The following is a 19,935-nucleotide window of genomic DNA, read 5'->3' on the forward strand; positions in this document are numbered from 1 at the left end:
CTGTGATTTTTTCGTGTGGCCGCCTCCATCCTCCCACACCGAATTCCCCGCCCACGCACCTGTCGTGTGAGCACCTGTCTGGGGCCGGCGCCTCCCTCTGGACGTTGGGGCCGGTGCTGCCGTCGTCATGAGAGTGGGTAGGCGTGTGGTCCCAGCGCTCACTGTCGCAGGCATCTAGGTCCCCACACGGCAGGGTCCAGGCCGTGCTCTCGGGAGTGCGGGCAGGAACCCCGGGGCACGGAGCTCCCGCCGTCAGACCTCCGGGGACGCGGACAGCGCCCGACTTGGGGCCGTGACTATGGCCAGGCGCTGGGCTGGGCCGCGGCGTGTGTCACGTCAGTCACTGCATCCCCCCCACTTTACAGGTGAGTAAACTGAGGCGGGGAGAACCGGGATAGAGATCTGAATGTGCTAGAGCCAGGCCTTAAACACCCACACGGGCTGGGGGGGAGGGTAGGCCCCTATTTTCAGGGAGGGGTAACTCCCTCGCTCAGGATCCTGGGAACCTTGGGGCTCAGGGGCTCGTTTCAGGGGGCCGTCCCGGTGCTTCAGCTTCCCTGACTGTCCCCTACACTCCCCCGCCTCTTCTGGGTCGGACTCGGTGCGCAGCCAGCAGCCCGGAGGACCGCGGAGCCGCCGGCGCTCCCGGAGTTGGGAATTTCGGGACGTTCCCTGGTCTCGGCTTCGCAAGGCGGGGGGCTGGGGAGGAGGGCTGCAAGGGGCCATCGCGCAAGTGCGGCCCCGGCCTCCGCCGCACACGGCGGGCCTCGCTTGAGGCCGGGGCTGCCGGAGAAGGCACGCCGACCAGGGGACCCGGAGAGCGTCCCTGCCCGCCCCGCCGCCCCGCGACTCGCCGCCCCTCACGGCCCGCCCGCCCGCCCGCCGGTGGGTGGGCGCTTCCCTCCGCTCCCTGCGGCCCTTTGCAGACGCTCCCCGGCGCCGGGTATGGGCCGCGCCGCAGCGGCTGGTTCCCGGGCTGGATTCCGCTGGCGGGTGGGTGAGCTCGGGGCCCCTGCCCGTTCGACCCCAGGCACCTGCAGGTGGCGGTGGGGTGGCCGCACCCACACCCGCGGCCTGGCGCACACCCTGCTGGGACCCCTTGCCACCTCCGCTCCCCCTCCCACCCGCGGGACAAAGGACGGGGGCGGGGGGGTGCACCCCCACGCGTGACCTGCCCCCGCACTGCGCACGCGCCCAGCCTCCCACCTCGGGGAAGGGGTCATGCTCGCTCATGCGAGTGCGGGGGAGGCACGTGGGTTCCTATGGGTGGGGGAGGCGCCGTGCAGGGGCTGGACCCCCACCCATGCCTGGAAGTTGGGGCAGTGTCCCCACGCACCTCTCGCATCTTGCGGCCCCGAGGCGACTCGTTCTGGCCAGGATATCCCCTCTGTGGACCCCACCGAAACCCCACTTCTTCCCTGGGTGCTGGTGTAGCAACCCAGGGGTTTGGACCCCCAAGCTGTCCCCTCTCAGTCCTGAGGTTTCTGGGTCCTCCCCTCCATCAGACCCAGAAGCTTTGGCCCGCAGCACCTCCCCCTCAGTGCTGAGGAGTCGGGCCCCACCTCGTGGGATGTCCCCACATCTGTGGCTGCTCTTTCTGTCCAGTGCCTCTGAGGCGCTCAGCTGCCGGGGTCCGCGGGAGGCCGAGCCATGAGTGACCGAAACAGTCGGAGGAGGACACGTGAGGAAGCTGGGACCCTGCCTCACCCTTGATCCCACCGCCACCCTGCCACCCCTGTCCCCCCGCCCCCAGGGTTGGAGGCTGGTCCCAGGGGCACGGGGACCTCCCCTGGCTGACCCCCTGCCTCTTCTCCCTAGTGAAGAAGGACGATGAGGCCTTTGAGATCTCTATTCCCTTCGAGGAGACGCCCCACCTAGACCCGCAGCTCTTTTACAGTCTGAGTCCCTCTCGGGGCAACTTTGACGGTGAGCAGGGGTGGAGGGCACAGACCCACTCATGTCAGCGGGGGCGCAGAGCCCTTGAGGCCTGGGTGTGACCAGTGCCCTCGGCTGCCCTAGAGCCTCCAGAGGCTGCGTCCCCAACCGTGGCCCTGATGAACGGCGTCCGGGCCCAGCTGCACATGGCCCTGGAGCGGAACTCGTGGCTGCAGAAGCGCATCGAGGACCTGGAAGAGGAGAGGGACTTCTTGCGCTGTCAGCTGGACAAGTTCATCTCTGCTGCGCGCATGGATGCTGGTGAGGGTGCCCCACGGAGCAGTCCTGGGCCGCAGCACCCTCCTCCACCCCTTCCCATCCACACACGCATGCCTTGGTGGCCCAGTGGGGGCCCTGCAGCTTTACCTTCTGCTTAGTGCCCTGGCACCTCTGGGACCCCAAGCCCAGCTTTCCTCCTGCTTCTGCTGATCCACAGGACCGTGCGCCTCATCCGCTTCCCAGATAGGCAGGGCTTTCCTTGTCAAATCTTTAGCGGTGCTTTGGTGAACCCCACCTGCACGCTCCACCCTGCGGTGCTCAGCCCCTGGCTGGTTCCCATTCAAGCTCCCACACTCCTCTCTGTGAATTCCACCAAAAGGCTGGGCAAGGGACCCACTTTGTCCCCCAGATGGATGTTATTGGGGACCCCTGTGCTCTGGAACCACCTCCAGCCTGGGTTGCTGGGGCCCACTGCTGTTGCCCCACAGCCATGGGAACATCCCATGATGGTTGAGACCAGGGGTCTTTGGACTTTCTCCGGGGGAACCCCAACAGTGGACCTCCCCTAGCTTACCCTCTGGGCACCCCGCACAGTGTCAGCACTCCCTTCTCCAGCTGGAGGCGGGTGCCAACCAGTCCCAGCCCACTAGACGCAGAACCTGAGATTTCTCTCCAGGTCATAACCCCTCATCCCAACAAGGGCTGCCTCCAGAGTGTGCTATTCTGGAGGTCCACCTACATCCCCAGAAAAACCCCTCCACTCTGGGAACCCCACATATTTACAAACTTTTCTAAGGCCCCCGGTCCAGTGCTGGGTGTCCCCCACACCTCGTGCCACCAGGTTGAATCAGCAGAGCGTCCTCACCCAAGCCCCAGCTGACTGTCCGTATCCGGTCATCTCGGTAGAGGCCGCAGCATCTACACCGCACTTCTGGTTCTTCACGGGGACCTGGGCCACGTGACAGCCGTCCCCACTTTGCAGACAGGCCTCTCGCTGCCTCCTCCCTCACGTCCCCACGGCTCACGTGTGTCCTTTCTCCCCACCTCTCCGCAGAGGACCACTGCCGGGTGAAGCCCGGGCCCCGGCGCACGGAGGGCGACGGCCGGGGCGGGCCCGCCGGGGAGGCCTCGGACCCGGAGTCCGCTGCCTCCTCGCTCAGCGGGGTGTCTGAAGAAGGCAGTACGGTGGAGAGGAAGAGGCAGAAGCAGAAGGGAGGCAGTGGCCGGAGGCGCCTCGGGAAGCCCAAGGCCCGGGAGCGGCAGCGGGGTGAGGGGGAGGCGCAACGCGTGGGGTCGGGGTGGGTGCTCGCGGGGCCACCCCCGGCCCCCATCAGTAACTGACCACACCCAGTGGCTCCCAGCCTGCACCCGGGATACCCGTTCAGCCTCCACACTGTAGTCCAAGCGCCCCAGGCTGCCCGAGCCTTAGTGACGAAGGGAGGGGCCTGCTGGGAAGCCCGCCCTCTGACCTGCGCCACGGCTCCTTCCCCCCCCCCCTCTCCCCGGCCTTCCCCCGGTTTCCCCCTCCTCCGAGTTCTGTCTCCGTTTCTCCCGCTGCTCCTCCTCCTCCTTCCCATCTTGCTGGCCGCCCCTGTGTTGGGCCCCGCGCTCCTCTGTTCCCCCTCTCCGGTCCTCGGCTCGGGCGGGCCCCTGACCCGGTCCCTCTCTCGTCCCCATGTCTGCCCTCCCGTTCGCCCCGCTTCTCTCCCTGCCTCCCGCCTCACGTCGGTCTCTATCCCCCCTCCTCGGCCCTGCAGTGAAGGACGCGGACGGTGTCCTCTGCCGCTACAAGAAGATCCTGGGCACCTTCCAGAAGCTGAAGAGCATGTCGCGGGCCTTCGAGCACCACCGCGTGGACCGCAACACGGTGGCGCTGACCACGCCCATCGCGGAGCTGCTCATCGTGGCCCCCGAGAAGCTGGCGGAGGTGGGCGAGTTCGACCCGTCCAAGGAGCGTCTGCTCGAGTACTCCCGCCGCTGCTTCCTGGCGCTGGACGACGAGACCCTCAAGAAGGTGCAGGCCCTCAAGAAGAGCAAGCTGCTGCTCCCCATCACCTACCGCTTCAAGCGGTGATCCCGCCCCGCCTGGCCCGGGACACGCCCTCCGGCCCCCGCTCCCCGCCCCCACCCCGCACACGGCGAGCGTGTGCACGCGTGGCGCCCGGGCCTGGGGGCGGCAGCGCGCCTCTGCGTGTGCCCGTCTTCTTCCCGGTGCTGCGGACGCCGCCTCCCACCCCAGGTCCCGTGTATATACCTGCCCCCCTCGCTTCGCACTTTCCCAGCCTCCTCTCCATGCCCACGGCGGGGCGGGTCTCACTGCACCAGGCTCCCAGGGGCCTGGTACACACTGGCACCCCTGCGGCCCTCCCCGGGCCCTTCCTCCGGGGAAAGGGCGGCACTGTGCGGGGCGGGGACACTGTACGTACCGGGTCTCTGCCCCCAGCCCCGAGGACCCGCATTCCGGACCTCCCCCAAGCCCATGTGAGACAGAGAATTAATTATTCAAAGAGTTTAAATTAAAAAGATGAAATTTGGAATAAACTAGGACCCGGCCTCTTCCTGGGAAGGGGGTGGCCATTGCCACGGCGACGGTGGCGGACCTTGAAGGGCTCCAGGGAGCGGGCGGTCAGGCGGGAAACGGAGGGGTTGGGGAGGCAGGCTGCGATGAGGCCCCCGGAGGCAGCGGTGGGAGGGGGAGAAGCAGCTGTACCCCGGGAACTCGCGGGGGCAGAGCTCCGGAAAAGGGGTGTGCACACTGTCCGCCGGGCTGTCTGCCCGGAGAGGGAATTCAACGACCGATACAGCGGAGGCGGCCACCGGGGAAACAGGTAGCGACTGCTGCGAGACTTCCACCCGCCCGCCCGCCCGCCAGGAGGCGGTAATGCGAAATTCTCCGTCTCCTGGAAGTGACCCGCTACGTTGCCTGCTGCGCGTACACGGTTGCTACGGCAACCAGGGGCCGGCGGCCTTGCTCAACCATTGGGAATTCAGCACTTTCGCGGGAGGTAGTCTCGCGCTAGCGCACGCGCACTGGGGACTCTTGAACCCGCCCCACCTTCCGGAGCAGTGAGAACCTTCGTCTCAGACCGACCTATACGCAGGCGCGAAAGTCCATCTCGCGCCCTAACGCTCTGAAGCTACGCAGGCGTAAAGCCGCGCTGCCAACCTCCGCAGCGGCCGCGCGCACCCTCATCCCGCTGGCTGCTTTTTGTCTCGCGCAACCTTCATAGGCCTTCCACGAGAGCGGTCTTTTTCCTTATTCTCCCCACCGGGAGAGCCAGGTGGGAGCCAGGACCCCCGCCCCTTCCCCTATTCCTTCCCTTGACCCACCTCGTCTCCGTCCTCCCTCCCTTTTTTGGTTTCCGACGCCGGAAGGAGCCGAAGCGCCGACGGAAAAAGCCGAAGCCGTCTCCGTGGGTGAGGCCTTCCCGAAGCGGTGGCGGAAGGAGCCGAAGTTGCGAGAGGGGAGGAGTGAGCCGAGTGGAACCTCCGGAAAGAACCGAAGCTTGGAATTGAGCTTAATCTCTGTCGGGTACCGAGGGCGAGCTCCAGAAACCTTCGGGAAGTGCTGAATCCCGGGACTGTTAGCCTTGTCGGAAGTGGGTTTTTCGGACAGGGCGGCGGAGTAGACGAGGAAGCCCTGAGGAGCGGCCGAAGACGGACGGTTTGAATCGTTGGAAGACGCCGAACGCTTGTCGCGGGTACTGTTGGGCGCAGCGGAAGGCGTGGACCTACGGAAATACCCGAACTTTGCAGAGCTTATTTCCGAAAAGTTACGACAATCTGGGAACACGGCAAAACCCTCGCTTCGGGTGTTTTCGGAATAAGCCGTAGCTGCTGCGCCCGACTTCTTCCTCCACGGTCCGGAAATAGCTGACGGGCTTCGGGACCAGGCTCTGGGGAAGGGGCACCTCGCGGGCGGGCGGGCGGGGAGAGGGGCGGAGCCGGGGCGGGACGGGCGGCCCGTGCTCTATTAGACAGGGGGCGGTGGCGCGCCGGCGGCGGCCGGAAGTACCCGAAGCGAGCGGCGGAAGTAGCCGAAGCAGCCGGAGCGGGCGGGCGGCAAGGCGAGGTGAGAGCTGCACAGGGCCCTACGCGGCCGCCTCAGCATGTCGGACTTCGACGAGTTCGAGCGGCAGCTCAACGAGAATAAACAAGGTGAGGACGCCGGGGGTTCGGGGCGGCGGGCGGGGCGGCTCCCGGCTTTCCTCGGTGGCCCCCCGCCATTTTCCCCCTGGCTTTCCCTCCTTTCGGGGCCTTGCGGCCGCCCTCCCCCACCGTCTGGCGGCGCGCGCCTCGCTCACGTGACCGCCCGGCGTGCCTCCGCGCGCGCGCGCGGGGAGGGGAGGGGGCGGCAGGCGCGGGCCGGCACGCATGCGCGCCGAGCTGCGTTCCGCTCCCCGCCTTGGCCCCTGGCGCGGCTACGGAGGCCCGGCGGGTGTCGCCTCGCGGACTCTCTGTTTTTACTCGTCTGAGAAAGAGACTATGTGTGGATTTGCGTGTAGGGACACATCGGGCCTGCCACCCCCACTCCACTTTAATCCCGCTGCTCGCACTTCCGCTTCCGGCCGTTCCGCCACCGGGTCTCCACGCCCCCTTTGTTCCAAAATGGCGGTTACGAGGCCCCCTCCCCCCCACTTCACGTGGGCCTGGGCAGGGCGGCGGCGTGGCCCGGCCCTCCCCGCGCGCCGCCACGTGCGCCGTGTCCGGAGGATTTGCCCGCGCGGGGGTCCTCGTTGGTCGTGCGGGAACTTGGGGCACCGCGTGACGTGGGGTCACTGGTGAAGGAGGGGCGCCCTGTGCGTTCTTCAGGCGTCCCTGCCCACGCGGCCGGTGGCGGGTGCGATGATGGCAACGTGGAGTCTTTGTCCCCCGTGTCTCGCCCCGCTAGGGGCAGACTCCCCGTCTTGGCCGGTCCCAGACGGCGTAAATGATCTCAGCGTGGAGTTGGGGAGACGGAGACCCTGAAGGGCGAAGAGGCCCTGGTCCACTTGGGTCCCGAAGGGGAGGGCGGGCAGCAAGGGCGCTCCGCGGGGGCCACGCGGGTGCTCATCGCCTTCGCGACTCCAGGGCGTCTGGGATCGGGAGAACCGTTAGACGCCGAGGAAGTCCCTCTTGTCTCCCCTCGGCTTGGGAGCGAAGGGACTCAGAACTGGGGCAGGTGGGGGGCTTGGGGCCCGTGTGCGGGGACCCCCGCTCGGAGCGGGCCGTGGGCGGCCGGGGGAGGAGGCGGCCCTGTTTGTTCGCCGAGTGCTGGTGCGCTTTCTGTGCCCGGCGCCCCTCCGGACGGCACCGCTGCGGGCGCGAGGCCGCTTGCTGCTGACCCGCGCGTGCCCCTTGGCTTGTTTTCCCGGGGGCCGCGGGGGGCTTGGCCACCCCTGTTCTGTCGCGGTTCCTGGAGTTAGCCAGGACGGCGGCGGTGACAGGTCAGGCAGAGGGAAGGCCTGCCACGTGCCAGGGGCCGAATGACCGTTCCCTTTGCGGAGGAGGACACTGGCTCGGAGCGTTCACGCACGGCCCCGGCCTGGGCAGAGGCGGAGCGGGGTTAGCGTGGGCCCTCGTGGGCGCGGGTGTGGCGTGGGGGTTACATGCACGGAGTGCCCGCTAAGGGGTCGTTTTTCACTGGGAAGCCACCCCGAGCGGAGTAATCTTGTGCTGTGGGGCGACAGAGGCAGGTCGTCTGCTCGCTCAGAAGGGGTCACGGTTGGGGACGGCGCTTTCCACGCGTCCTTCCGCCAAGTCCTCACGCCCTGCACCGTGGGCAGGGGCTGCATGAGACCCCCATCTGAGGGAGAGACCCGAGCGCCGGCGGGTCTGGTCCTGGCTGCCTTCACGGGGCCGCCGCCCGGTGTGTACGGGGGCAGGGTAGGAGGACTCCTTAGGGGGGCCGCCCGCGGGTTGCCCGCCCGTCAGACGGCCTGCGGGTCTTTGTCCCTGAGCCAGCCTCTTCCGACGCGGCCGCGCAGTGCTCCTGGGCCTCCGGGGAGTCCCTTTCCTGGTCCGGTCCGGAGCCCCAGCAGGCCGGGGCTCCCTTCCCTGCCGGCTGAGAGACCCAGGGGCTCTTGGAAGCTCCGCTGCTGTCTCTTCTTTCCTGCCTTCAAGGAGGTGGTCCCGATGTCATCAGCGGTGCCTGCCCTAATTGGCCCTGTGGCGGCCTTTGGGCCCCGCGCCTCAGTTCCCCCATTACCTGTGCTCCCAGCAGGGTCTCCCCGGAGCCGCCGTGAGGATTAGGGCGACTGAAGCTTTGGGCACAGGTTCTGGGTTTAGGGAGCACCTGGGGTTTGCTGCCTCACCTTCTCCCTTTCTTAGGTGCTTGTTTTCCTGGGCTTTAGTGACTGGAGCTGAGGTCCGTTTGTAGAAAGTTCATAGCTTTGTCAGGGAGAGACAGGACAGCGTGGACGAGGCTGAAGCCCACGGTGGGGCCCGGCCTCCTGTCCCCGGGAGACGGGAGCGCACTGACGGGCGTGGCGGGGGGCCGAGGAGGTGTCTGTGGCCTTGCCGGCAGCTCTGCTCCCTCCCCGGGGCCACCCCGAGCCAGTGGCTGGGCAGGAAGCCGCTTCCTGGGCCCTCAGGGCTGCGCTTGGCCTGGAGGCAGGATGGGGGGTTCAGGTCGTGGGGCTTCGGGAGGGCGTCTTGGCTGGGACCTCGCCTGGGCCTGATGGTGGGGCTGCGGGTGCATCTGGTGACTGAGGACGTCTTTCCGGAGGGGCCGCGGGTCCCTTCAGGAAAACATCATTGGGTCTCTTGGTTCCCCAGCGTCTAGCCCTGCCCCTCTCAGGGACGACCCTGGGGTCAGGCCCCTCAGCCCTGGAGGGGGACCAGGAGCCAGCCTCCTCTGTCTTCTCTGGCTCCCCAGCTCCTCCTGAGCAGCCTCAGGTACCTTACACCCCGGGGGCATCTCCAGGCCCTGTCCCCTCAGGTAACCAGCTCCCGTCCCCAGGGTCTCCCAGGGTCCCTGGACTGGCCAGCGGACCCAGGCAGCCTGCTGTCTCCCCTCCTTCATCAGATCCTGTCCCCTCGGGGGTGGCCTTCCTGGGGCTGGGGCATGGCCCCCAGTGTGCGGGTGGGCTGGGCGGTCCTACCTCAGCTCATCCTCCCCCGCCTTGCCCAGAGCGCGACAAGGAGAACCGTCACCGGAAGCGCAGCCACAGCCGCTCCCGCAGCCGGGACCGCAAGCGCCGGAGCCGGAGCCGGGACAGGCGCAACCGGGACCAGCGGAGCGCCTCGCGGGACAGGCGGCGACGAAGGTACCGGGCTGGGGGCCCACGGGGGCGGGGGGGTCCGTGCTGAGTCCTGGCCTCTGGCTCCTCTGTTGGGCGCGGCTGTGGCCTGTCTGTGTGGGACTCCGCTTTTCCCTGCAGTTTGCGGTGGGTCGTAGGTTAGCGGGTTCTTCACCTTGGAAGCAAGCGTGTCTTTTCCTCCTGAGCCTCCCCCCCCCTGACCAGGGCCCATCTCCTCCTCTGACTCTGGGGGGACAGTCGGGGGGCTGCGCTCCGCCTCGGGGAAGGGGGGATCTTAGCGGTCCTGCCTCTCCGGCTTGGGGCGTTGTGGGCCGGCTCTCTGCGTCTCCCTGCCCCCTTACGTGGGGAGGGGGGTCCTGCCTCCTCCCAGCTCAGTTTCTCCAACTAGAAAGTGGTCTGTCTGGCCCTTTCTCCCATCCTCACTTTTTCCCTGGCGTGGGGGTTTGGGGGGGTTGGCGAGGCTAAGGGGGCCTGCTTGTGCTTGTTCCCCTCGGCCCTGCCCCAGCCCTGGGGCGGGGTATGTGGGGAGGCCAAGGGTCCCCAGTCACCCCTCCCATGCCTGTCCCTCCCGCCCCCAGCAAACCTTTGACCAGAGGCGCTAAAGAGGAGCACGGAGGACTGATGTGAGCTGCCCTGCCGGCCGCCCCCGCCCCTCCTGCCCCTCGGCACCTGCCCAGCCCCGTCCAGCCCTGGCCCAAGCACCTGCCTTGACACCGGCCCATCCCCAGGCCTGGGCGCAGCCCGACCCAGACCCTCTCCCTCCTGGAGAGCGCAGAGCGACGGGTGGGGATCCGGGTGCCTGGGGGCTGGCAGGCCCACCGTGGGCCGCACTGAGGTGGCCCTGCCCACTCTCCCCTCCCCCTCCCCAGTCGCTCCCCCCGCCATGAGAAGAAGAAGAAGGTCCGCAAATATTGGGACGTGCCGCCCCCTGGCTTTGAGCACATCACCCCCATGCAGTACAAGGCCATGCAAGGTGGGCTCTCATGCAAGGGCCGGGGTGCTCAAGGAGGCAGACCCCCATTCTTGGGGGTGGAGGGGATGAGGCTTCGCCCTGTGTGTTCTGGCGTCTGCCCTTCGGAAGGCCCCGTGGGGGGTGGGGACGAGGCCTCTGGAGGGCCGCCTTCTGCAGCAGGTCAGGCGGGGACCCCTCCTTCCCCGGATGGGTTGTGGGGGTTGGGGACGGTCGCGGAGCAAGGTCCGGGGCTGCCCTGACACCTAACCCTTCCTGTCCTTTCTGAAGCTGCGGGTCAGATTCCAGCCACTGCCCTCCTTCCCACCATGACCCCGGATGGGCTGGCTGTGACCCCAACACCGGTGCCGGTGGTCGGGAGCCAGATGACCAGACAGGCCCGGCGTCTCTATGTGGGCAACATCCCTTTTGGCATCACTGAGGTACTGCCCTCCCCCCTGGCCCTGCCCCTCCCTCTCCCCTCCCCTGTTCCTCCCCTTCCCTTTGTTCCCCCCACCTGCACGGGTCAGACTCTGCTCCTGCAAGACCCCCCGGCCCCCTCCCAGACGGACGATGGAGTTGAGCCAGCCAGGGGCCGGGCTGGGGGTGGCCTTCCCTCCCTCCTCTATCCTCTCCCATCTCCCCTCCCCCTCCCCAACTCCTCCAAACCCAGGGATCACACACACACATAACTTACTACGAGCCACGAGCGCACGCATCCGACTCCGTGTGGAGAGAGACAGAGAGGGAGACTCACACACACACAGACGCGCGCCACGGTTTCTGACACGCCTCTGCTCTCTGCCGCCTGTGCCCATCCTGTCCCCCAGCCTCCGTCGCTGCTCTGTGGTTACCGATGGCCCTGACCTCCCCGCCTCCCCCACGCTCCTCTCCCCTCCCCACCCCTTCCCGTGCAACCCCTGAGAATCCCGAGATCAAAGAGTTGTTTCCATTTCTCTTTAAAGTGAAATATTGTGGGGCTGAGATCCCTCGTAGCAACAAAAAGTTTGCTACCGTCGGCGAAGGCAAGTAAGGTCCATTCTGACTTTCTCAACCTGCACTTTGCTACATTTGATGAACCAGCCCCCGACTCCAGGGCCAGGTCCCTCCACATCACTCTTCTCTCCCCCCTCCGCCCCTGTCCCCCTGCTCCTCTGTCCACCCCTCTCGGCCCCCTGTGCTGCGTGCTCCTGCCTCTCTGTCCTGTCGTTGCCCTTGGCCCACCGGCTGCTGCTTCTGTGTCCCGCCTTCTTGTGTGTCCTCTGTCCCTGTGCTCGGACCTCCTGCACCTTTCCTTGGACTGTCCTTCTCCCCCTGTGGGTCCCTGGGGCTCGCCCCACACCTCCTGGCCCTCGGCCGCCTCTGCTGCCCCTCCCCACTCTCTCTCGTTTCCCTCCTGCTCTTCCTGCTCTTGACCTCTCCCCCCACCCTGATCTGTCCCCTGCCCCACCGCCTCCCGCCCTGACCCTCCCCTCGCCCCCACACCCTCCGTGTCTCCCTCTCTCACCCTTCCCCTCCTCTCTCCACCCCTCCCCGCCCTCCCCGTCTCCTGTTCCCTCTGCAGGAGGCCATGATGGACTTCTTCAACGCCCAGATGCGCCTGGGGGGGCTGACGCAGGCCCCCGGCAACCCCGTCCTGGCCGTGCAGATTAACCAGGACAAGAACTTTGCCTTCTTGGAGGTGAGGGGCAGTGGTGGGTCAGGCGAGGGTGCCGCTCCGGCTGTAGCACCTCGGCAGGAGCCTTGTGGGCATGGACCCCCCGGCCCCGTCCCCCCAGAGCTCCAGGGCTGGACTGACTGCCCAGCTCTGCTCCTCACCGCCTGTGCTCTCCCTTTCAGTTCCGCTCAGTGGACGAGACCACCCAGGCCATGGCCTTCGATGGCATCATCTTCCAGGGCCAGTCACTGAAGATCCGCAGGCCTCATGACTACCAGCCCCTGCCCGGCATGTCAGAGAATCCCTCCGTCTACGTGCCTGGTGAGTGGGGTCCTGGCCTGCCTGGGGGGGCAGCGTGAGTGGTCTGGACAGGTCTCCTCTGGTTCCCCAGACCTCGCTTGGTAGAGGTGGGTGGCATGGGGGCCAGGGAGTGTGAACCATCTGCTTGAGGGCGCGCAGCCTGCAAGCGGCAGAGCCAGGACCAGAGCGCAGCGTCGTGGGAAGTCGGGCCCTGGGGGGCAGTGGGAGCTCGTGTGTATGGCCAGCCGTCAGCGTTGGGGCGCCCTGGCTCGCTGCCCCCGCGCCCAGGAGGCCATTCCATGGCCTTGGCTTTTGAGAAAGGGAAGGACTTATTGTAAGGCCCACCGGCAGGACGGTGGGAGTCGCGGCTCAGACCCGCCTCCCTGCTGGGGGTGGGGTTGCGTGGGGGGGGGGCGCAGCTGGGGAGCGGCAGTGCCTGCGGAGAGGCTTTGGGGGGGGCTTCCGCGGTGGGCCTTCCTGGGCAGCAGCCCCGCGGCGTCGGAAAGGGCTCTGGCGGCCGAGCTGCGTCAGGTCCTGTCTCTGTGGCTCCGGGTGTCACTGAGGCCACAGTCTTTCTGCACTTGGGCTGCGTGACTCACAACAGCTCGGAACGTTGTTAGAGGCAGGACTGGGCCAGTTTGAGCTGCTTCCTTGCTTACAGGTGAAGCTCCCGGTGTGGGTCCTGGGGCCCGGCACCGGGCATTCCGCCATTTTTGTCTCTGTTGCTGTGGACTCTGGTGTGCTGGGCCCTGTCCCCAAGCGTGTTCGCTGTCACCCATCTGGGCTGGGAAATAGCAGCAGGCCTGGGGTCGGCACCCTTCTGTCTGGGAAGGGCCAGATAGGTGGCGTTCTGGGCTCTGCAGGCCACACGGCCTCCGTGGGAGCGGCTCTGCGGTTGCAGGTGGAAGCAGCTACAGCCGAGTCCCGGCCGTCCTGACATTGACGCACATGCACGTTTGGGTTTCACGCGGTGGTTACATGTCATAAGTAAGCGTTCAGAGAGCTTGCAGGCCGTGTGGAAGTCGGCAGGGGCTGGACTCGAGCCCTCTGGTGGACGGGGGGAGTGCGTCAGCGTTCGGGCCTGTGGGCGGGGCCCTGGCGTGGGTGCCGCAAGGGCTCGGCGAGCACAGGTGTGCTCTGGGTGTGGGGTCAGCCGAGCCCTTGGGGCTGTGGCTTCTTCCTGGTGGACACCTTATAGGAACCGAGTCAGCTCTTCACTTGGCGAAGTGGCGGGGGGCACAGGGTCCCAGAGAGGGAGGCACCTCGGGGCCATCTCCAACGCCGCCCCCAACAACGGCGTGGGTAACATCACTGCCCCTCTGACTTTCTGAGAAACCGCGGTGTGACGCACACTGGGCTCCCGAGCGTACAGCCCGAGGGGTGTGTGCGGGCCGCACGTCTGGGGACAGCGCCCATGTCAGGGTCAGGCTGCCACCGCGTCCCTCCGTGCTCGTCGCAGGAAGTCCAGCGTGTCTGAACCCCTCCCCCACAAGGTCCTAGGTGTGCGCTTGGTCATCTCTCGATCTTGGTGACGATACCGTAGTACGAGGGTTGGCGAGTGACAGCCTCGGCTAACGGGGATGCGTCTGCTTTTTAAATTTTTTTTCTTTTAAATTCTCATCTGAGGACATGCTTAGAGAGGAGAAGAGAGGGAGAGAAACATGGGTGTGAGAGAGAAACGTTGCTGGGTTGCTTCTCACGTGCGGGGATCATACATGCCCCGACCGGGGGTCAGACCTGCAACAGGGAATTGGACTTTCAACCTTGCGGTTCACAGGACGATGCGCCAACTGACTGGGCCACACCGGCCAGGGCAAGACCCCCGCCTGCCTCTGACTGGTTATTGGCACCAGCTGTGCCCACTGGCTGCCCGTGGTTTGTGCTGCTCATGCTGCAGTGGCCACTGAGTGTGACAGGCCCCTGGCACCTGGCCCTGACCGTGGGGCGCTGAGGGCCCGTTGCCCCGGAGGGGGGCAGGGCTTGGGCGCTGCGAAGCTGCTCCAGGGCGAGGCTCCGCTGGCCCCCTGTTCTGTGGGGGCGGAGACGTCGTGGTAGGGGACAGGGACGCAGTGCGTCTTCCCTTAGCGCCAGATCCGTGCCTAGAAGTGGCCGTCACCGAGCCTGAGCAGCGTCCCCTCTGGGTGACGTGGGCGTTCACACCGCGTGCCTCCCATTCTGGGCCTGGCAGAGGGCGGCAGGAAGCGGGTTCTGCCTGCAGGTCGGGTGTCCTTTGTGATAAAGCTGATGTTTTGAAGTTCTTTCTCCGTAGAAAAGAAGTCACTTTTATGACTAAGGGGAAACGCACTTCATAAAATTCAGCAGTTCTTGGTTGAGAAAAATTCAGGAATCTGGGAGCCAGCTTCCTTCCTTTGGCAGAAGTGTACGGACCTGTAACTATAGACGCAGGTCCTCGGTGACACCGTAAGCGTGTTCCCACTGAGGTCGGGCCCGCGTGTCCCATGCTGATGTAGGGGCCTCGTGGGGTCTGTGTGACAGGATGGAAATGGGGGGCAGGGAGAGGCCGAGCTGGGTGTGGCGGCCAGGAGGCACGGTGACCTTTGAGTTGGAGAACTCAGCTTGGCCTGAGCACCCACCAGGTGCCGGCTCCCCCGGCGGTTCAGGGCTGGGTCCGACTGCCTCACGAGGCTCCTGCCCACGGGCTCCACCCACTCCCGCCCTCAGTAGGGCTTCCCATGCCAGGTCCAGCAGCGCACAGAGGTGACCTTGTGGACACGGGAGGGATGGCTTGGTTGTTGGGGTCCAGGGCGGCCTTCGGGGGTGGGGGTGGGTGAGAGCAGGTGGGCGGAGCAGGGGGCAGCCCACAGCCCACGTGTCTGGGGGCCTGCCCCTTAGGTCACACGGCAGGGGCTTCAGAGCCCAGTGCCCACAATGGGTATGCAGTGCCACCTGCCCCCAAGGCTGGCCCTTAGGGCCTGCGCGAGGGACACACTCAGTGTGCATTGCCTCGTCCATGTGCCCCCTCTGGTTGGTGCCAGCGTGCTCCCGCGATGCAGAGGACCCACCATTGGTGCCCACCCCTGACCTGAGCCCGGGGAGCCTGGCTCGGGCGCCCTCACCCACCCTGCTTTCCTGAGGGGTGTGGCACGGCGGGCCCCAGCCTGGGCCCGGGGCTGGGGTTCACCTGGCTCTGCCACTTACCGGCTGGGGTGATGTCACCTCTGCCCTTGTCTGCTGTCGGGAAGGCGGTGGCCCCTTCGCTGTGGGGGTGAGTGGGTCCAGGACACCCCTCCCTGCCTGTGTGAGCCCGGGCTGGCGCTGCCTCTAGGTGCCCCTTGTACTGCAGGGCGGGCTTTGCAGAGCACTGAGGTACAGACTGTGACCAGGCGCCTGGCCTGTGGGGACCACTGCCCGGCTGCTGCTGCTCCTCCCCTCGGGCCGGCGGGGCTGGGTTGGTGCTGGCACTTGTGCAGGGTGGCGCGCGTGTGCCGGGGGCTGGGTGGGAGGAGGACGTTCTCCAGGGGTGCAGTCCCGCCCCTGGCTCCCCTCCTCAGGGTCAGCAGGAGAGGGGGCGGCCAGCCACCTGCTGGCACTCACCTCGGAGCCTGGAGTCAGTGCTCAGGACAGGGTTGGGGGGGGGCACACGGCGGTCACAACCCACTCGGCCGATATGACCCTGCTGTGTTCATGCCCGCTGGGTGCCAGGGACACTGTGCTGAGTGAGCCGGCCATCTCAGGGACGCAGCACAGCCCTCCAGTGTGGAGTGCAGGAGCACCAAGAGCAGGCCCTGGCGCCTCACCTACCCAGAGACCCCATCTGAGCAGTGGGTGACCAGGAGGGGGCTGGGGGACAGGCAGGGGTGTGCGTCCCTGACACCCTCCCCAGCAGGCTGAGGTTCCGTAGCCGCAGGCAGCGGGTGGGGTGTGGGTGTGGGCCCCATGCTGCAGGCAGTGACCTCAGAGACTAGGCAGGCGGGGCGGGGGGCGGGCTAGGCAGGCGGGGGGGGGGCAGGCAGGCGTGGGAGGCTAGGCACGCGTGGGAGACTAGGCAGGCGTGGGGGGCCAGGCAGGCGTGGGGGGCCAGGCAGGCGTGGGGGGCCAGGCAGGCGTGGGAGGCCAGGCAGCCGTGGGAGGCTAGGCAGGCGTGGGAGGCGTAGTGTTTTCTCTGTCAGTCGTCACCGGGCCGGGAGGAGGCGGGCCTTTCCCTGCACACTCCCCCAGGGTTCGGTGACAACCTCTTGGTGGGCATCCAAGTCTGTCCCTTCCTCCTGCCCCCAGGAGTCGTGTCCACCGTGGTCCCGGACTCCGCCCACAAGCTGTTCATCGGGGGCTTGCCCAACTACCTGAACGACGACCAGGTAGGCCCCTTGCCACCCGCCCGCACCGCCGCTCCTCCCCGCCTTTACTCAGACAAGCCTGATGGCACAGTGGCTGTCCCTGCAGGTAAAGGAGCTGCTGACATCATTCGGGCCTCTCAAGGCCTTCAACCTGGTCAAGGACAGTGCCACTGGGCTCTCCAAAGGCTACGCCTTCTGTGAGTACGTGGACATCAACGTCACGGATCAGGTGAGCCCCAGGCCCTGCTGAACCCACCCTTGCCTCCACACCCTGCTGCGTTCTCGCTGAGGGTCTCCCCTTCTTGGGATGGGCGGGAGGAGGCTGGCTGCCTTTGGGGCTGGGGGCCCCCTGCCTGGGGCTTTCCAAGCTCTCAGCCCTTCGCCGTCCCCTCGTCCCCCACCAATGCCCTGCTCTGTGGTGTTGGGGGGAGGCGGTGGGCTCCTGGCCCCTGACCCCGCCCCTCTTCCCTGCGCCCCCCACCCCTCGCCCTCCAAACACAGGCCATTGCGGGGCTGAATGGGATGCAACTGGGGGACAAGAAACTGCTGGTCCAGAGGGCAAGTGTGGGAGCCAAGAATGCCACGCTGGTGAGCCCCCCGGCACGTCACCTTCCATTGGCTAGGGGGGTTCGGGGTGGGAAGGGGCGGGACGGGACGGGTCTTTCTCAGCCCTGGCCTCGACTTTCTGTCCAGGCAGGGCTCGGTGTTCCTGGAGGGGCACCTGAGGGAGGGCAGGCCCGTGACGTCCCTGCCCGCTTGCCCCACAGAGCACCATAAACCAGACGCCTGTGACCCTGCAAGTACCAGGCCTGATGAGCTCCCAGGTGCAGATGGGCGGCCACCCGACCGAGGTGCTGTGCCTCATGAACATGGTGCTGCCGGAGGAGCTGCTGGACGACGAGGAGTACGAGGAGATCGTGGAGGACGTGCGCGACGAGTGCAGCAAGTACGGGCTGGTCAAGTCCATCGAGATCCCCCGGCCCGTGGACGGCGTCGAGGTGCCCGGCTGTGGAAAGGTGTGCGCGCGCGCGTCTCCCCACACGGCCCCCCCACCCCGGCTCAGACACATCACACCTACTCCTCAGCCCTCCAAGGACCCAGGGCCTGCGGGGCAGTGCTGCTGTGGCCCAGAAATCGGCTGTTCCGTGCCCTTGGGTGCAAGTGGCTGGCCTTGGTCTTTGGAGGGGGGACAAGCGCTAAAAACAGTCACCACAGCGAGGTGCCCTGCTGATCGTCCCTGCTAAGCTCCCCTCTGTTACCCCTGAACTCTGAGAAGCAGCTCCTCAGGCCCCTTTCTTGGAGGACGTGGGCCACATGGTCCAGTTTCAGATCCTTGGCAGACTGATTTCCAAGGCCCCTGAGTCAGTTATGTCCGGCACTGGGCCCTGGGAGGTGGGGTACACATGTGACTTGGGTTCATCCTTCCACTCACCATGCTGCCAGCCTGTATCTGGGAAGGGAGCAGGCCCTGGGCACTGTTTCCGGAGAAGAAGGTCAAGATCAGTAGGTGGTGTTAAGCACCCGAGGGTTCCCTGCTATCACAGCAGGCAGTGGAGTCCTGGGCAGGGAGCGCAGAGCCACTGGCGCAGGCGTGTGCTTGGTATGTTTGGGGACAGTGAGTCTCGTGCAGTTTTGTTCAGTGTTTTATTTTTAAACTTTATTTCCATTGTTTTCAAACATACACAAAAGAGAGAAACTCTCAGTGATAGATGATACGTTGTTCAGGCCGTGTCAGAGCACATACAGCAGCATTGGCGTGCTGAGTGCTTGGCTTCCCTACGTTCTGGAGCGAGTGTCCATCCCGCCTTTCTAAACTGCTGAAATAATTTAAAGCAGATCCCACGTTTCACCTGAGACGCTTAGGTGTACTCTGCGACAGCCTCCCAGCTGCTGCTGTCCTGGGCCTGGGAGCGCTCGTTGGGGGGTCAGCGCTCTGCGGAGCTCCATGTTTAGCCCTGTCCCCAGCCTCCACTCACTTGGTGCCAGGAGCGACAGCACCACCCTCCCGCTCTGCGGCAGCCTGGGGACACATTTGCCCCAGTGAAGAACACCTGAAACAACGTTTTAAGAATGTTACTTTAACAAACGTACTCCACCATTATTAACAGTTATCCGTAGTGCCTACCCAGTCACATCCAGGTTTCCCTTATTGTCCCAGAAATGTCTTCTGTGGTTGGTTGGTTTCAGGGATCATGCAGCTGGGTTCTAAACTTGCCTGTAATTGATCAGTTCGACATCACCCCTGCCCCACTTCCTTGCAAGCCACTGTAGTTGTCGAAGCCAAAGGGGCATTCTGGAATTACCACGTATCTGCCCCTCGTGGGGCTGGGGCCCCCTGGTGCAGAGGAGGCAGCACAGGTGCCCCCTCCCCAGGCAGCTGCTTCTGCACGCCGCCTCCCTGGGCTCTCCTGCTGTTTGGTCCTGGGGTCCTGGAGGGCGTCCGGGTAAACGTCCCAGACCTGCGGTGAGCAGGCTCCTCCTCGGGGGCAGAGGGGCCGCCGGGCGGGCCTTCACTGCCTGCCTCTTCCGCAGATCTTCGTGGAGTTCACCTCTGTGTTTGACTGCCAGAAAGCCATGCAGGGCCTGACGGGTCGCAAGTTCGCCAACAGAGTGGTTGTCACAAAATACTGTGACCCCGACTCTTACCACCGCCGGGACTTCTGGTAGAGGCGGCAGGGGCAGGCGGGGGCCGGGCTGGGGGCTACTCCCCCGCCCACCCCCCTCCTTTCCCCTCCGAAGACGATGGGCAGAGGAGTGACAGCCGAACGACAGCCGGCAGCAACTGGAATGGCAGCAATGGGGGTGGGGGTGGGGGTAGGGGGGTGGGCGGGGAGGGGACCGGGGAAGTGTGCACACGGCCCACACAGACACACCCACAGACACAGGGAAGGAATCGGGGTGGGGAGGGGTGCACAGCAGGGCGGGGTGGGACCCCACAGCCCCTCCCCGAAACAGCCTCTCCTCCCGTACCCCCGTTTCTCCTCCCCTTCCCCACCGTAGAAACATAGCGTGTTTATATTTTATGGCCAAACTTTTGGATTTTGTTGTCCGGCCCTTTGCCCTGCCCTGTCCTCTCCTCCAGGACCGCAGCGCCCGCCCACTGACCTCTAGTCCACCCCTTGGATTCTACGTAGTTCTCTCTAGTCTCCCCGGACCCCAGAGCCCTTGGCCCTCTCCTCTGTGGCGGTTTCATATTTGCTAAGACGAATTTGCTCATTAAACATTTTGTTGTATTATACTTGATGGCGCTGCTCTGTCTGATGTGTGTGGCGCGGGGGGGTGGGGGGGGAGTCTGCCCGAAGAAGCCCGGCTGGCCCCGGCACGGGCACCCCGTGCCCT

The 19,935-nt window shown here is 66.0% G+C and overlaps 2 protein-coding genes across 8 annotated transcripts; both read left to right on the forward strand.

Moving 5' to 3' along the window:
* The first annotated feature begins 111 nt into the window (after positions 1–111).
* On the forward strand, positions 112–4,695 carry CCDC106 (coiled-coil domain containing 106). Of its 4 annotated transcripts, none has more exons than XM_090260801.1 (6): positions 112–365; positions 1,606–1,681; positions 1,819–1,926; positions 2,020–2,196; positions 3,209–3,421; positions 3,912–4,695. In XM_090260801.1, exons 2-6 carry the CDS (start codon positions 1,651–1,653, stop codon positions 4,226–4,228), a joined length of 846 nt encoding a protein of 281 aa, XP_090116927.1. In that variant the 5' UTR covers positions 112–365; positions 1,606–1,650; the 3' UTR covers positions 4,229–4,695. The 4 variants fall into 4 exon arrangements, with proteins under 4 accessions (XP_090116927.1, XP_090116928.1, XP_090116926.1 ...); XM_090260802.1 differs by lacking the exon at positions 112–365 and adding an exon at positions 876–997; XM_090260800.1 differs by lacking the exon at positions 112–365 and adding an exon at positions 876–993.
* A 1,411-nt stretch (positions 4,696–6,106) lies between these two features.
* On the forward strand, positions 6,107–19,403 carry U2AF2 (U2 small nuclear RNA auxiliary factor 2). 4 transcript variants are annotated; one of them, XM_090260796.1, is made up of 12 exons: positions 6,107–6,312; positions 9,266–9,401; positions 9,974–10,018; positions 10,265–10,368; positions 10,636–10,787; positions 11,909–12,025; positions 12,184–12,322; positions 16,514–16,617; positions 16,703–16,825; positions 17,098–17,196; positions 17,364–17,612; positions 19,129–19,403. In XM_090260796.1, exons 1-12 carry the CDS (start codon positions 6,264–6,266, stop codon positions 19,261–19,263), a joined length of 1,452 nt encoding a protein of 483 aa, XP_090116922.1. In that variant the 5' UTR covers positions 6,107–6,263; the 3' UTR covers positions 19,264–19,403. The 4 variants fall into 4 exon arrangements, with proteins under 4 accessions (XP_090116922.1, XP_090116923.1, XP_090116924.1 ...); XM_090260797.1 differs by having other exon boundaries at positions 6,108–6,312; positions 17,098–17,184; XM_090260798.1 differs by having other exon boundaries at positions 6,108–6,312; positions 16,538–16,617.
* The last annotated feature ends 532 nt before the right edge of the window (positions 19,404–19,935 follow it).

The sequence above is a fragment of the Furipterus horrens genome, unplaced genomic scaffold (genome assembly GCF_987537825.1).
Source record: "Furipterus horrens unplaced genomic scaffold, mFurHor1.1.pri manual_scaffold_13, whole genome shotgun sequence".
In the NCBI taxonomy this organism is placed as follows: domain Eukaryota; kingdom Metazoa; phylum Chordata; class Mammalia; order Chiroptera; family Furipteridae; genus Furipterus; species Furipterus horrens.

Bases quoted from the DNA above. Each gene is read 5' to 3' on its own strand.
- CCDC106 (XM_090260801.1), top strand. From the start codon at position 1,651: ATGAGTGACCGAAACAGTCGGAGGAGGACAC. The intron at 2,197-3,208 runs GTGAGGGTGCCC...ACCTCTCCGCAG, and splicing joins TGCTGCGCGCATGGATGCTG to AGGACCACTGCCGGGTGAAG. The intron at 3,422-3,911 runs GTGAGGGGGAGG...TCGGCCCTGCAG, and splicing joins GGCCCGGGAGCGGCAGCGGG to TGAAGGACGCGGACGGTGTC.
- U2AF2 (XM_090260796.1), top strand. From the start codon at position 6,264: ATGTCGGACTTCGACGAGTTCGAGCGGCAGCTCAACGAGAATAAACAA. The intron at 9,402-9,973 runs GTACCGGGCTGG...TCCCGCCCCCAG, and splicing joins CGGGACAGGCGGCGACGAAG to CAAACCTTTGACCAGAGGCG. The intron at 10,788-11,908 runs GTACTGCCCTCC...TTCCCTCTGCAG, and splicing joins TCCCTTTTGGCATCACTGAG to GAGGCCATGATGGACTTCTT.